Raw genomic sequence first — 16,515 nt, forward strand, 5'->3', positions numbered from 1 at the left:
TGTTTTAATGCAGATACCAGATATAGTATAATTTCTTCCATAACTACTTCAGTTGAGTCTAAAACATAAGAGCCCCCCTTTTTTACATAATCTGATGTCATTGTGACCTATAAAAATTAATAATTTATTAATATCAAATGTCCAGTGAGTGTTCACATGTCCCTTATTAAATAAATTCTTTTTAAAGTTGGTTTTACAAATCAGAATTTAAACAAGATCAATGGTATTTGGTTGATATGTCTCATACCTCTTAATTTATAGGTTCTTTCTCCCTTTCTTTGTTTTTTCCTTCAATAGACCTTAAATAAAATCTATTTCATAAGTTTCTTTTGCCAAATGTTCTGTTCACATTTATTATATTTTGCTTCAGTGATCAGGTTTCTTTTTTATATCCTAAGAAGTTTTCTTTATAAAAATGTCCTTAGAAAGTGGTCACTTAAAAAAAAAAAGTTTAAAAATACATTTTAGTGTTTAGTGTTTAAAGATAGGAGCCTAAAACGAGGAGGCTGCTTTTAGCAACTAATTTTTTTAATCAAGTCACATTTGATGTGTAAATCATATAACCTTAAATATTCTGTATGCTACCTTTATTTTCTAAGGAATTTTATGTCATGTAGTTTAAGTGATAATTCATAATCAGAAACATTTACTGATATTGAAGATGAGCAGCAAAATTGACATTCTTCATGAACACTATTTTGACATATAATAGGTGAGCAGAGAACTAGAAGTAGACTTTTTTCACATGAGTTTGCCTACATAGTTGTAACTAAGTAATTTTCCAATCATGATACCAGGTTTAGGTGAAAAGATCTCATATCACAATGCTTTAAGAGAACATGATGTTCTACAACCTCAGAAGAGGAAGTATTATTTCAGGTAGAATCATGTTTTATGTTATGCTAAAAATAAAATAACACTTTAATGACAATTAAATTTACTTAAAGTTTAAATAAAATCAAAATCTCATTTTGATGAGTATTAAAATTGCCATGCTATATCTAAGCCTCTTTAAAAGGGAACTTGATTGCTTTAGTATACAGTAGAGGTTTACCCTTTTCTTGCACTAATATATGTAGATCAATAAATCAGTAAATTTTAAAATTTATATTTATTTAGCATGAATACTTGCCTTCTTCTACAACTAATTTACAGTTATTTAGAATAAAAGTCATATATATAATAAAACCCTCCAATTAAGAAATAAAAACTTTAAAAACCACATATACAGAGGAAAAAAAAACCTATTAAATATGTAGCCTAATGTCGTTGCTGAAATTGACTTTTAAATTCGGTTATAAAATCTCATGAAATCAAAGCAGGGTGGGTAAAGATTCTCATTGTCAGGTTTTACTGCAACACCACAACAATATTTTATCAGAATAGAGACAGAGTTTTCTGAAACCAAATTTTAAAAATAGCTTACTATATCAGTCCTTCATCAGAGCATAGAAAAAATCATAATGTTTTTATTGGTTTTATAACACCTTACAGAGATATTCTTCAAATGGGTCTTTCATACCTCAAAGTATAATTAAATTATTATTTTCAGTGTTACAAAGCTATTAAGGGCCAGGTATGTAGTTTTACGGTGATCTAACTATCCAAGGAAAATCTTAAAATAACTAAATCTGAGAGGATTGCTTGGATAGCAAGAACCTTACCTTGTTCTCAGGTTTTGATTTTCTCACTCAGCCTTTTCATTTATTCACTATTTCTTATTCTGCTTTGAGTTGGGTATCAGATAAGTATAGACGATACTTAAACTATCATGCATCTATATATAGTTGAATAAAATATGCAGGGTTCATGATAAAACTTAAGACATTTTCAAAATACTTTATAATGATTTTTGAGAAATTTATAAATTTTTGTTCCTTTCTGTGTGGGTGAGTAATGTGCTTTACTTGTTTCTAATTTTATAATTATCCTAAATTATAAGGAAATGTAAAAACTGCTTTTTCAACTTCTATGAAGAATGTTTTTGACTTTTAGTTTGTAGCACTTACAATTGAAGAAAGCTGTAGCATATAACCAAATATTGAGAGCTATAGATCATACTGGGAACACTAGATATTATAAGGTATTCATATTAATAATAATAGTAATAATGGGAATATCGATGTGGCTTTAATGTGACAAGCACTGTGATAAGTGTTTCATGTATATTAATTCAGTTATAACGTTTATGACATTTTTTACTGTTACCTGTTTAAATGATGGCTAAAAAATTGAGGTCCAAAGTAGTTAAACAACTTCACAGTCACAGAATTAGTAAATGGTAGAGCTGGGGTTTGAACCCAGATACTCTGACTTCAGAAGTAGTGCTCTTAACCATTCTGATGCTTCTTGCTTTTTAAAGATTGAGCTGCCGATATGCTTGCTTTCAGAAGTTGACCTAGCCTAAAGTTTCCTGATTTCTTTCCTCAGCTCTGTCCAGTCTGCTGATAAACCAAGTGGAAGAATTCTTCATCTCTGATGCCTTGTTTTTTGTTTCTAGCATTTCCATTTAATCTTCTTTTTTTTTGTACTTCCCATTTCTCTGCTGAAATTTCGCATTGATTCATGCATTTTTCCCCACCTTTTCCATAGATCCTTTAATGTATTAATTATAGTTCTGATAGTTCCAGTATCTGGGCCAGCATCTTGGTCTGATTCTGTTGACTGCTTTATCTCTTCATAACGAGTTATTTTGCTTGCTATTTTTTGTGTTTCTTAAAATTTTTGATCAAAACCTTGACATTGTGAGTAGAGATCAGTAGATATTGAGGTAGTAGTATTTATGACTAGGAATAGACATGCATCTTCCGACAGGCGATTAGGCCTTTTGTTTCCAGTATTCTTCATATGCATGTGTCACAGAAGTTCTCTCTTCATGCTCAATGCACCCTCCCCCTGCCAAGCTATAGACTGCTGTTGATTGTTACTCAGTGTGAGGTTTGTGGTGAGGGCAGAGGGGCATTCATTAACTTGACCAAGCCTCAGTCTTAGGCAGGCCCTGTGAGTCTGGGCCTCAAGGGTATGTTTTTTGGTTTGTTTTTCTTTTGTTTGTTTGTTTGTTTTTAACATTTTTTCCTTCCTTTGGTGACAGCTAAAGTCTGTCACATTTATGTAGATGGTCTTGGGTGAGAGTGAGTTTCCTGCTCCTTTGGTCAGAGCAAAACATCTGCTTTGTGTTGGTACAGGATCCTCTGCCCAATAGGATTTCCTGCCCCCCCCCCCCCAAGTAGCTTTTTTTTAAAGCATGTATAATACAAATCTTTAACATCACAAATAATATGTTGCTTCATGTATCTTGTAAGAACTTTATAATAATACACTTCCATTTCCTTCTATCCTGTATGCTATTATTATTATTAATTTTTTTTTTTTTTTTTTTTTGGCTGTGTTGGGTCTTCGTTGCTGTGCGTGGGCTTCTTATTGCAGTGGCTTCTCCTGTTGTGGAACACGGGCTCTAGGTGTGTGGGCTTCAGTAGTTGTGGCGCACGGGCTTAGTTGCTCTGCGGCATGTGGGATCCTCCCGGACCAGGGATCAAACCCATGTTCCCTGCATTGGCAGGTGGACTCCCAACCACTGTGCCACCAGCGAAGTCCCTGCGTGCTATTATTGCCATACACTTCACGTTTATGTAAACCCTACAATACAGTGTTCCTATTTTGGCTTTATACCGGAGGTTAGCAAACCTTTTCTGTTGAGAGCAGATAATAAATATTTTAGGCTTTAAGGGTCATAAGATCTCTGTTACAGTTTCTCCATTCTACTGTTACAGCACAGAAGCAGCCATAGACAGTGTATAAGCAGATGAGCATAACTGTGTTTCAGTGAAACTTTATTTACAAAAATGAATGGTGGTCCAGATTTGGCTTGTGGGCCATAGATTGCTCACCCTGCCTTAGACTGTCAGATATGGTTTTTTAAAACAGCTTTATTGAGATATAATTCATATACCTTAAAATTCTTCCATTTATAGTCTACTTTTGAATGGCTTTTAGTATAGTATTCACAGAGTTGTAAAACCATCACAACAGTCCATATTGGAACACTTTTATTACTGCAAAAGGAAACCTTGCACCCCTAGCCATCACCCTCCAATTCTCTCATCTCCTGATCTGCCCCAATTCTAGGTAATCACTAATCTATTTTCTATCTCTATATATTTGCCTATTCTGAACATTTCATATAAATGGAATCATTTGCATATGATCTTTTGTGACAGTTTATTTCAGTTAGCATAATGGTTTCAAGGGTTATCCATGTTCTACATGTATCAGTATTTCATTTATTTTTATTACCAAATACTATTCCAGCAGTGTGTGAGGGTTCCAGTTTCTCCACCAACACTTGGGATTATTGGGCTTTTTTTTTTTTTTCTTTTTTTTTTTTTTTTCTCTTTTAAAGGTCTTTAATTCAGTTATTTATATGCCAGGAGGGCTTTTTTATTGTAGTCATCATAGTGCATGTGAAGTTGTTTCTCATTGTTTTGATTTGCATTTCCCTGCATTGTAGTTAATGATGCTGAGTAACTTTTCTAGTGCTGATTGGGCATTTGTATGTCTTCTTTGGAGAAATGTCTATTCAGATCCTTTGTTCATTTAAAAAATTGGATAATTTCTCTTTTTGAAGATTTTTAAGAATTCTTCATATATTCTGGATACAAGCCCCTTGTCAGATATATGATTGGCAGATATTTCCTCCCACTTGTGTACTGTCATTTCACTTTGTTTATATGTCCTTTGAAGCATGGAAGTTTTAAAATTTCAATGATGTCCAGTCTGTTACTTTTTTTCTTTTGTTGCTTGTGCTTTTGATATCATATATAAGAAACCATTGCCCAATCCAAGGTTGTGAATACGTTAGCTTTTATGTTTAGGTCTTTGATCCATTTTAGGTTAACCCTTGTGTATAATATGAAGTAAGGGTCAAAAATCATTTCCTGCATGTGGATATCCAGTTGTGTCAGTGTTGCAAACACTATTCTTTCCACCATTGAACTATTTTGGCATCCTTGTCAACAAACAGTTGACCATAAATGTGTGAGGGTTTACTTCTGAACTCTAAATTCCATTCTACTGATCTATACGTTTATTCTTATTCCAGTACCACATTGTTTTGATTTCTGTAGCTTTATAATAAGTTTTGAAATTAGGAAGTGTGAGTCCTCCAACTTTGCTTTTCTTTTTCAATATTGTTTTGGCTATTCTATATCTCTTGCTTTTCCATATGAGTTTTAAGATCAGCTTGTCAATTTCTCCAAAGGGGTCAGCTGGGATTTTGATGGAGAGTGAGTTGAATCTGTAGATCAATTGAGGAAGTATTGCCATCTTAACAGTATTGTCTTCTGATCCATAAACATGGACGTCTTTCCATTTATTTAGGTCTTCTTTAATTTTTTTCCAACAATATTTTATAGTTTCCAGAGTATAGCTTTTATACTTTTTTTGTTAAATTTATTCCTAATTATTTTATTCTTTTTGATGCTATTGTAAATGGAAATTTTTTAAATTTCATTTTTGTGCATCACGTTATATAGGAATATAATTCATTTTTGTATGTTGATCTTGTATCCTGCAACCTTGCCAGACTCATTTATTAGTTCTAATAGTTTTTTAGTAGAGTCTTTAAGATTTTGTATATACAAGATCATGCCATTTGCAAATAGAGATAGTTTTACTCCTTCCCTTCCAGTCTGGGTGCCTTTTATTTCAGTTCCTGCCTAATTGCCCTTGTTACACCCGCTAGTACAATGTTAAATAGAAGTGGTAAGGGGACGTTTTTATCTTGTACCTGATCTTAGGGGAAAGCATTCAGTCTTTGGCCACTAGTGATGCTGATGTTAGCTGTGGGGTTTTCGTAGATGCCATTTATCAGTCCAGGAAGTTCCCTCTATAGCAAGTTTGTTGAGTGTTTTCGTCATAAGTGTTGGATTTTGTGAAATGCTTTTCTGCATCTATTAAGATGATTATGTGGGTTTTGTCCTTCATTCCATTGATATGATGTAGTATATTGATTGATTTTCATGTAGTTAACCAACCTTGCATTGTTGGGATAAATCCCACTTGGTTGTAGTGTATACTTTTTTATATATCGCTGAATTTAATTTGCTAGTATTTTGTTGAAGATTCTTGTGTGTATTTGCAAAAACTACTTGTCTGTAGTTTCTTTTCTTGTGGTGTCTTTTGTCTGATTTTGGTATCAGGGTAATGCTTATACAATGAGTTGGGAAGTATTCCTTCATCTTTTGTTTTTTGGAAGAGTTTGTAAGGGATTGAATTTTTTTTTTTTTTTTTTGCGGTACGCAGGCCTCTCACTGCTGTGGCCTCTCCTGTTGCGGAGCATGGGCTCCGGACGCGCAGGCTCAGCGGCCATGGCTCACGGGCCCAGCTGCTCTGCGACACGTGGGATCCTCCCGGACCGGGGCACGAACCCACGTCCCCTGCATCAGCAGGCGGACTCTCAACCACTGCGCCACCAGGGAAGCCCAGGGATTGATATTTATTGTTCTTTAAATGTTTGGTAGGATTTACCTGTGAAGCCATCTGGGCCTGGACTTTTCTTTGTTGAAAGTTTTAAAATTATTAATTTAATCTGTTTCCTTGTTATAAATCTATTTAGATTTTTTTTTGACCCAGTTTTGCTAGATTGTTTCTAGGAATTTGTTTATTTCATCTAAGTTATCTAATTTATTGGTTTATATTTAGTTGTTCATAGTATTTTCTTATAATCCTTCTTTCTATAAAGTCAGTAGTAGTATCTCACTTTCATTGCTGATTTTAGTACTTTGAGCCCTTTCTCTTTTTTCTTGGTCAGTTTATTTAAAGGTTGTGAATTTTACTGATATTTCCAAAGAACCAATTTTTGGGTTATTGTTTTTTCCTCTTTTTTTCTATTCTCAATTATCTTTTAAAGATACTAAAATAAAGTTATTTTTAATATTTTTACACCTATTTATCATTTTCAGTGATCATCATTCAAGGCTAAGTTTCCATCTGGTATCATATTGGACTTAAAGAACTTTTTATTCTTGTAGTTCAGATCTGCTGGCAGTGAATTCTCTCAGTTTTGGTTGTATTAAAAATCTATTTTATCTTCATTTTTGAAAGATATTTTGCTAGATATAGAATTTTAGGTTGACGCTTTTTTTTTCTTTCAATACTTTAAAGACATTGCTTCATTGCCTTCTGCCTTGAGTAGTTTCTGATGCAAAATATGCTATTAATCTTACCTTTGTTTTTCTGTATCCAATTTTTCTTTCTTTCTTTTTTTTGGTTGTTTTCAAGATTTTCTCTTTCTGTTGGGTGTTCAGCAATTTGTGAGGTATGTAGGGTTTTCCCCTTGCTAGTACTTCATTAAGCTTCTTGGATATGTGATTTGTTTTTTGTTTTTCATTAATTTTGGGAAACTCTTCAAGCATTTTCTCTTTAAATGCTCTTTCTACCCTATTCTTTCTTCTCTATTACTGAGAATCCAAATACATGTATTTTAGTCTGTTTGATGCTTTGATAGGTTTTGAATGTTCTTTTTTATTTTTTTTCTTTTTCATTCCTTTTCTTCTTTGTGTTTTACTTTGGATAATTTGTTTTGACCTGATGCTTTCTCTCTGTGTCCTGTCTGCTCAGAAGCTCATGTATGTTATTTTTAATCTTTAATACTATGATATTTTAAAAGTTTTTATCACTTCCATTTGATTATTTTATAGTTTCTATCTCTGTGGAAAGTCCCTGTTCGTTCATAAATTTTCTCCAGCTTTGTACCACATCCTTTAACATATTAATCATATTTGTTTTAAAGCCCCTATTACAATCTAATCTCTGGGACTTTTCTGCTTCTGATTCTGTTGACTGTTTCAGCTCTTAACAATGGGTCTTATTATTTTGTTTCCTTGATCTTGTTATATGCCTTATAAATATTTATTGAGTGCTGCATATTATGTTTAAAAGAGTAATAGAGACTGAGGTTAGTAGTATTTATGCCCAGAAACGTGCACGCCCTTTTCGTTTTGTTTTGTTTTGTTTTGTCAGCATGGGGGTTTTGAACTTATCTGATCAATAGTTGAGCTGGGCTTTTGTGTTGTATATTGCTAGTTAATGTCAACAAGCCACAGATGTCACATTTTTCCAGAGGCTTCTACCACTTTGTGCTTAGTGTAGGATTTTGAGTACTGGAGGGTTTTCTCAGTGTTCTTGTTTCACTCTCAGTTTTCAGCAAGCCCTGCATACCTGTGCCACAAGGGAGTCTCTCCGTGCTCTTGCTTGACTCTCAGAGGTAGATTGCTGTTGTCTTTTACTTTAGGCAAGGCTTTGGGTGGGGAAGTGGGGGGATGAATATTTCATTCTCCTGTTGCAGCCTCAACATTAGGTAGGCCCTTTCCCCCTGAGTGTCAGAGTGGGTGTTATTAATGTTCCTGCCCATTTCCCCACCCCTCCCTGCAGCCGTGTATCAAGAAAAGGAGCAAGGGTCCTGCACCTCTTCCAACAGCTGACCTTAGCTAGTCATCAGAGGGCGGACAGATGCCTATCCTTCTTTCAGTAGCAGCTGGGCTTTTCCTTTGGCAAGGGGTATGAGGGTTTCTTCTTAGATGCTTAAAAGTTATCTTTAATGTTTTTCAATATATCATATTTTAATGTTATCTTTTTAGAAGATTAGTTCCTGATGAGCAGAGGCTGGATCTTAGATTTTTAGAAAAGGATGACTACTATTTGGTTATTATTATAATATGCCAATGTGTTTGTTCTTTTCCAGCTTAGGTTTGATTTCCGACTCTTTTCACATGTTTTTCGATAGCACTGCCATTTTGGCTGGATTGGCAGCGTCCGTTATTTCAAAATGGAGAGATAATGATGCTTTCTCTTATGGGTAAGACTTTTTAAAAACATTTTTATTGAAGTATAAGAAATACAGAAAATAATATATAAAACTCAAGCTCAATGAATTTTCACAATTGAATACATTTGTCTAACTTGAACCCTTGAAAACCCCTCATGCCTCCTTCTAGTTCTTTAACACTCACCTTCCCGCTTTCCTAACTCCATAGGTGACTTTTGCCTGTTTTTGGACAATATATAATTGGAATCTACAATGTGTACTTTTTTTTTTGCATCTGAGTTCTCTTGCATCTTGATTTTACCAGAAATTTTCAGGTGAGATTGTTACTAGATAGGGAAATTTCTCAACTCTTAATCTATTTTTTTGGTTTTGTTTTTTTTTTGAAGAAAGGAAAAAGAGAAAGTTTCAGTATATGAAAATGGTCATGTTTCTTTAGTTTTCTTTTTTGGTTGATATTTTGTTTACTTATTGTCTTCAGCTCTGCTTTTATGTAAAGTACTTCCCCTACTTTTGCTGAATATGTACAATTAACTAAATATTTGGAAAGTGTTTTTATGCCGAAGGGGCTGGTCTCACTTCTGAGCCTAGTAACGTTAGAGGCAGAGTTTGCTTTCTGCCATCTCTGATTGGGGGCAGCAATGGAGTTTCCATTATTTGATTTACTCTGCCTGAGTGTTTTCTCTTTTTTTGAGCTCATAGACTGTTTTACAATGTAATTATATTTATGTGTAAATAAGTAGCGCTCAGAACTAATATCCTCTTTCTCTTTCTCTCTCCCACCCACTTTCTCGTTCCTGCTCCCCCCTCTCACCTGCTTACTTATTGACTATTGCCCTGTCTCTTCCCCTCCCCTCGCTTTCCCTTGTGAGTGCTGTCTTGCACTCCCTCCTTTCTTTGCTGTCTTTCCTGTTTTCACTCCATCTCTCATTTGTCTCCCCATACTCATACTCATTCTCTCCCTTTTACTTCTAAACTCCCTTGTCTCCTGTTCTTTCTTTCTAGTTACTTGGGTCTGTGCTCATGGTCTTTTTCTCTCCCTCTCCCTTCTACTCTCCATTCTCCCTTTCTCTCTCCCTCTCTTCTTTTCTCTTATTCTTTGCTTTCTCCTACTCTTCCTCTATGCTGTAGCACTGTATGGCTAAGACTCTTTCTCATCCCATCTTCCCCACCCCTTAACCTCTTCAGCTGTAGTTGTTTTTTTTTTTTTCCTCTCCCTTTCCCAGGCTCTCTTTCTTTCTTTCCCTGATTCTCCTTGCCTGTGCACTTTCTTTCCTGTGCAGTTCCTCTCATTCTCTCTCTTCCGTTCACATCCACCCTCTTACATGCACTGTTTCTTGTGCCCCTGGTTCTCTCTTCTACTGGTGCTCCCCCACTACTTCCTCTTTCTTTCTAGCTTTGCTTTCTAGCTAGCTTTGTTCTTGAGTAATTACACACTCTCTGCTTCTTGCACGTGCTCTTGTTCTCGTCAGATGTTTATTGAGGGCCCAATATGATTTGAATACTTTGCTACTTGTAATGATATAAAAATGAATAAGATATGACGTCTGCCTTGGAGGAACTTGTGGTCTGATGGGGAAACAGTTCTGTAAAAATCCTATGATAAATATACATTGTGTGACAAGTGCTAAAAGAGAGATATGTGAAATTCTGTGACAGGACTTGCTGATTTGGGGTATAACCCAAGTGGTATGATTACTTGTAACATTATAAAAAGTGAGACAAAAAATAGTATTATGTTATATTTATAGAGCAAGAGATCCTGTTTATTTATAAATCCAAACAGCTCAAAAGCTCAGAAAAGAACCTATTCCATGGCATTGTATAATCAAAAGACTCTTAAGTATATTTTGAATTACTAAAGGTTGTATGTGAAGTTATAATTTTGTGTTGGAAAATTAGTAATTCATACATATTTTACATAAAAATATCTAATTAGAGTATCTTATTAAGCAGTCTTCTTGGATAGACAGTAACTAACTATAAGAATTCTCCTCAATTCCTTAATTCTTAGGGTATCTATTGTTTTCTATTTAGAATGCATAATCTCCTGGTATAAGATAGTTTTTATAAATAGCTTTGAATACCTTCAGTACCATAGCAGATTTTACTGATTCAACTTTAAAATATACGAGAGTAATATTCTTGACATTTTTAAATTTGTTTATCCTGTCTTCTCCTTATTTGCTTTTTTTTCTTTTGAGAAGGGAAAAATTAGGGGAAAAAAGCTGATGTAACATTTGAAACTATTAGTAATTGCTATAATAGTAAGTAGCAGCAGTAAATGTAGGTGCCAGTATAACAGAATTACACGGAGTAGGCTAAGCCAGTGATGAATCCCCAAACCCCTAATTCAGTATGATCAGAATAGCAGGCTGACTGCAATAGTAGAAACCATAGGCAGAATCTGAAAGGCAGCAAAAACTTTTCAGTATTTTTTTTATGTAAAGTCATCTCTGTGTATTGTCACACTCCTAATTTTGAAATAGCAAAGCTAGAATAAAAGTAATACATATCTGGGGCTTCCCTGGTGGCGCAGTGGTTGGGAGTCCGCCTGCTGATGCAGGGGACGCGGGTTCGTGCCCCGGTCCGGGAGGATCCCACATGCCGCGCGGTGGCTGGGCCCGTGAGCCATGGCCGCTGATCCTGCGTGTCCGGAGCCTGTGCTCCACAATGGGAGTGGCCACAACAGTGAGAGGCCCGAGTACCGCAAAAAAAAAAAAAAAAAAAAAAAAGTAATACATATCTGATAGGTAGATAGATGCATATGTGCATGCTTATATACATATGTACATATATTTGTATCTTTTTCTCCCTGGCTAAAGAATCCACATATCATCATACTAAATAGGCAATAGCACATTCATGGATCGTATGTTTTAATTCCAAGACTCAGTCTGTGCAGGTAAACACAGAGTGTTTGGAAAAGCAAGTGTGTCTAGATTTCACAAGTTTTTCATTTTAATCCTGCAGTCAACTTTAGCAAATATATTAAACCTAATTAAAATCACTTTAGCCCAACAATTTATCAGAATTTATGGAGTACCTACTAAGCTAAGCATTAGGGACAAAAAGATGCCTGAAAAATACTCCTGCCTTTGATCTTGAAATCTAATGGAACTCAAGGACAAAAGGCTTTCCATCAAGCATTAGCTATGGGATTAGAAGGGTGGGTTAAAAGAAAGTATTTTTTATTTCTTGGACAGTAACACTGTTGATATATTAGATAAATTCCTAAGTGTGGATTGTGGAAAGCAGGCAGTGAATTCTTTGAATTTAATGAAAAAAAAAGTGTTTGCTTTGACAAATAAGATATTAATTTAATTCACATATATGTATTAGAAGGTAGACATATGCAGTATTTCTGAGTGTAGAAATATACACTATGTTGGAATGTACTTAACAGACAAGCTTCAACATAACCATATGGAGTATATTTTAAAGAGTTTTTTCTCTTTAAAAATATTTTTTGCAGTGAAAATTGTATTATCTAGAAATTAACATAGAAAGCTAGGAAGTCTAGCTTTTTGATGCTCCTGTTACATTGTTCAAGAACCAGAGTCATTAATTGCTGTCAGCACCCTTTAAATAATGTCTGAACATGTAAAACTGCCAAGTTAAAGTTGTTTTAATGACTTTAACTAAGCCAAATATACCTCATGGAAAAATAAAATCTTTCCCCAATGCTTCACACAGGTAGGAAGCAGAAAGCTTCAGAAGCCCATGGAGAAAAAGAGAGGTATTTTAAAAATAGTTTAATTAGAATTATGTGAAGCTAGAATTGATTCTAAAAATAGGTAATTGAAAAGTTTTTGTTAAATTTATTAATCTTAGAAGAAGAGTGATAGAAATATAAATCTCAAGTTGTCTCTGGGATAATTCAGAAATAATTATGTTTTCCTTCAGTCAAAGCTCCCCTTGCCAAAGATTTGAAAGCTGAAAGGTACAAAGCAGAAAGCATAAGGAGTTCTTAGAAAAGAAGGAATTAACAAGTTATAAAAAGCCCTTTTTCAAGGTCTCTTCTTCTACTTTTTATCTTTGTATCCTTCCTTCTTTGCCCACTTATCTGGTCCTGTCCTTCCTTCTCCACTGGCAGCTTGAGATTTATATTTCTGTGAAAGGTCTGTCTAAACCTACTTACTCTAAAAATGTCTTTTGTAGAAATCTATATATTTTATGGCATTCTGCTGTTAAATATAACTCATAATTTTATTTTCTCAATTTTATGCTATATGTACAATAAAACATACTATAAACACTGGGACTTTGTTGGCTGCTTATAACCATATAGTATGGTTTAGGACCTCTGAATATATGAATTTGTGATTTGATTTTTAAGAACTAACTTAATTCAGTTGTTTGCTCTTCTTTAGGTATGTTAGAGCGGAAGTTCTGGCTGGTTTTGTCAACGGCCTGTTTTTGATCTTCACTGCTTTTTTTATTTTCTCAGAAGGAGTTGAGGTATAGTAGATAATAATTAGAGTCAGTAAATTATGTTTCTATAATGAAAATATTTACTAACTAAAGATACTTGTAATAGAGCTATTTTTCACACTATCATTATTTATTGAGGCCAGTCTTGGATTAGATAAAATATTATGTGTGTACAGGAGGAACTTATAAAGTAATTGAAAAAATTATATGTGAAACTACTTCAAATTGAAAACAAATAATAGTGCTTTACAAGCTGTGAATGAAGTGTTGACACTTTATGAAAAGTAAACACACAGTCCCTGTAGTGAGGTCTGTCGGAAGAGTTCTTAAGATAGAATGTGAGGATTTTGCCAATGAATCTTGAATGTTTTGTATATTAAAACATGTAAAGAGAAAATTTAAAGATTAATCAACTGAAAATTAATGACAGTATTTTAAGATTCTGAAGAAGGATGGTTTTAGTCCAAATGTTCATGCTTTTAAATGTATTTATTTAAGAATAGTAACTGTTACCTTTTCTACAGTATGTGAGCAATGGTTTTATTTTTATTAACTGTTTTGGCAGATAATTTTGGAGTGATTTTAATTCTGAAAATAACTAAAAATTTTTTTAAATTTACCAGTTGATCAGTCAGAAATTATATCAATGCAATTTGTTTGTATTCTGTATTTTCTAGAGAGCATTAGCCCCTCCAGATGTACACCATGAGAGACTGCTTCTTGTTTCAATTCTTGGGTTTTTGGTAAACCTAGTAGGAATATTTGTTTTCAAGCATGGAGGTCATGGACATTCTCATGGCTCTGGTATGATGGTTAGAACCCTTTGTTTCTTCATTTCTGGTTTCTGTCATAGTCACTTTTGAAAATTGATAATTTTTAAAGTTTAACTTACTATACTGACTTTTAATAAAGAAAGTAATATGTTAATAGACTCATATTAATGTCTTCCTGAACAATCCTTCCTGCTTCTCCATGTCCCTCCCTCTTAGTGGCTTCTCAGAGTTGTACATGTTATCAGCTTGGTGTGGATACTTCCAGACCTCTGTAGCTTATCTGTTTAGTATGATATGATTTATATAAAACAAACAAATATCAAAACCACAGTACAAATCTAGTTACTAAAAAGTTACAGTGTATGGGGGTATGAAATTTATCATACAATCTGTCTTTGAGATCCTTCCACCTGGTATCCATCAGTGTACCTTCTCTTGTTAACAGAAACACAAAACTCCATGGTGTGGGTTACCATGGTTTATTTAACCAGTCTTCTATGGATTTAAGTCGTTTCTTGTTTTTCGCAGTTCCATATGAAGCATATCCTTGTGAACACATGCAAGTGTTTTTCCAAAGCTGTGCTATCCTATACAGTAGTCATTAGTCACATGTGACTATTTAAGTTTACATTATGGTTAATTAAATTTAATAAAATTAAGAATTCAGTTCCTCAGTTATACTAATTATATTTCAAGTGCTCAGTAGTCACATAGGGCTACCATTTGGACAGCAAATGTAGAAGATTTCCATCATCACAGAAAGTTCTTTGAATTGCAGTCTGCTGGAATATGAGTAGAATTGCTGGAACACAGGATATCTAGTGTTTAGTTTCAATAGATGTTAGCAATTTGCCCTCCAAATGACTCATTCCCTTTTACCCCAGCAAAAAATTCAAGCACTAGTATTCTGTCACCCATATCAAAACTTAATATTATGGGTTTAAAACCATTTTGGTGATATTTTGATAAAAATGGTATCATTTTATTTGGTATTTCTTTGCCTAGTAGTGTGGTTGAAAATCTTTCTGTATGTTTTTAGGCCATTCAGATTTTTTCCTTTCCTGGAATTGTCCCCCCCCCTTTTTTTTTTTTGCCTGTTTTTCTTATTGTTAATCCACTTACAAGCATTTTTAATGTATTTTGTATATTAATTCTTTGTTTTATGTGTTGCAAATATCTTTTCCCAGTCTATGGCTTGTCTATTTAAGCTTTTATATAGGGGTTTTTAATTTGGGTATAGTCTAGTTTTTCTGTCATATATTTTGTGGTATGTTTTCTGCTTTGTTTAAGGAATTTTCTGTCCCTGGGTCATAAACGTATTCTCTTATTATTTAATACTATGAAAACTTTGGTTTTATGGTTTTTTTCCCATCTACTTTGGTCCTTCATCTGTATGTAATTTATTTTTGTGATGGGGTGAGTTAGGACTTTTTTTTCTCGGTGTGAATGAATAAGCAGTTTTCTAAGCACCATTTATTAATCTGCTCTTTACATCATTGATATAAAAGGACACTTTTACCCTATATTAAATTGCTTTATGTATCAGATCTGGCCTGTTTATTTTGGCCACCCCACTATCACACTGGAATAATTGCTGTAAACTTTATGTTTTAATATCTGGTAGGGTTAATCCCATCTCTCTCTCTCTCTCTTTTTTTCCCCTCCAAAGTTGTTTGGGCCTGTCTTGCTCATTTGGTATTTTTCATCAACTAGTCAAGTTTTATGAAAAATATTTTTGGGATTTGATTGGGAATGCATTGTCTTTATGTTTATTGTGGAGAATTAACATCTCATATTTTGAGTCCTTTATTAAATTGTCTTAGGCACTTTAATAAAGATCTTTATATTTTTCATTTGGTTCATTTTTAGGTATTTGAAAAGTTTTTCTCACTATTAAGAATGAAAACAATTATTCCTGCTTGTCTTAATTACATAGCCAGGACCTCTAGAACAATGTTCATTAGAAATACTTATAGCTTATATCATTGTGTCAACCTGGATAATCACCTGGGTAGCTTTTAAAGAAACGTTGATGCCCAGGTTTAATCCCAGAATATTTACATCAGAATCTCTGGAGGAAGAGACCCAAACATCAGCATGTTTTGAAACTCTCCAGTCAACTTTAGTGTGCAGTAAAGGTTCAGAACCATTGCTTTAATAAAAGAACGCTACTAAAGTTTTGCCATTGGGTCTGATGTTTGTGGTCTGTTTCTGATAAAACTGGTTTATCAAGTTAAGGATATTTCTTTTTTTTTCTTTTCTTTTCTTTTTTTTTTTTGCGGTACGCGGGCCTCTCACTGTTGTGGCCTCTCCCGTTGTGGAGCACAGGCTCCGGATGCGCAGGCTCAGGGGCCATGGCTCACGGGCCCAGCCGCTCCGCGGCATGTGGGATCTTCCCGGACCTGAGCACGAACCCATGTCCTCTGCATCGGCAGGCGGACTCTCAACCACTGCGCCACCAGGGAAGCCCTGTTTCTTTTTTTTCTG

The 16,515-nt window shown here is 34.4% G+C and overlaps 1 protein-coding gene across 3 annotated transcripts in view; it reads left to right on the top strand.

The window, feature by feature from the left end:
• SLC30A7 (solute carrier family 30 member 7) overlaps positions 1-16,515 on the top strand; it is an 81,655-nt gene that overhangs the window by 4,704 nt on the left and 60,436 nt on the right. For all 3 annotated transcript variants that reach the window (XR_009521416.1, XM_060026319.1, XM_060026320.1), the window contains 3 exons: positions 8,741-8,854; positions 13,195-13,282; positions 13,933-14,059. Coding sequence is in view for 2 of the 3 variants with exons in the window: in XM_060026319.1 (XP_059882302.1) it covers positions 8,741-8,854; positions 13,195-13,282; positions 13,933-14,059 (329 nt within the window). In the remaining variant the exon portion in view is untranslated. The remainder of the gene's footprint in view (positions 1-8,740; positions 8,855-13,194; positions 13,283-13,932; positions 14,060-16,515) is intronic.

The sequence above is a fragment of the Delphinus delphis genome, chromosome 1 (genome assembly GCF_949987515.2).
Source record: "Delphinus delphis chromosome 1, mDelDel1.2, whole genome shotgun sequence".
In the NCBI taxonomy this organism is placed as follows: Eukaryota; Metazoa; Chordata; class Mammalia; order Artiodactyla; family Delphinidae; genus Delphinus; species Delphinus delphis.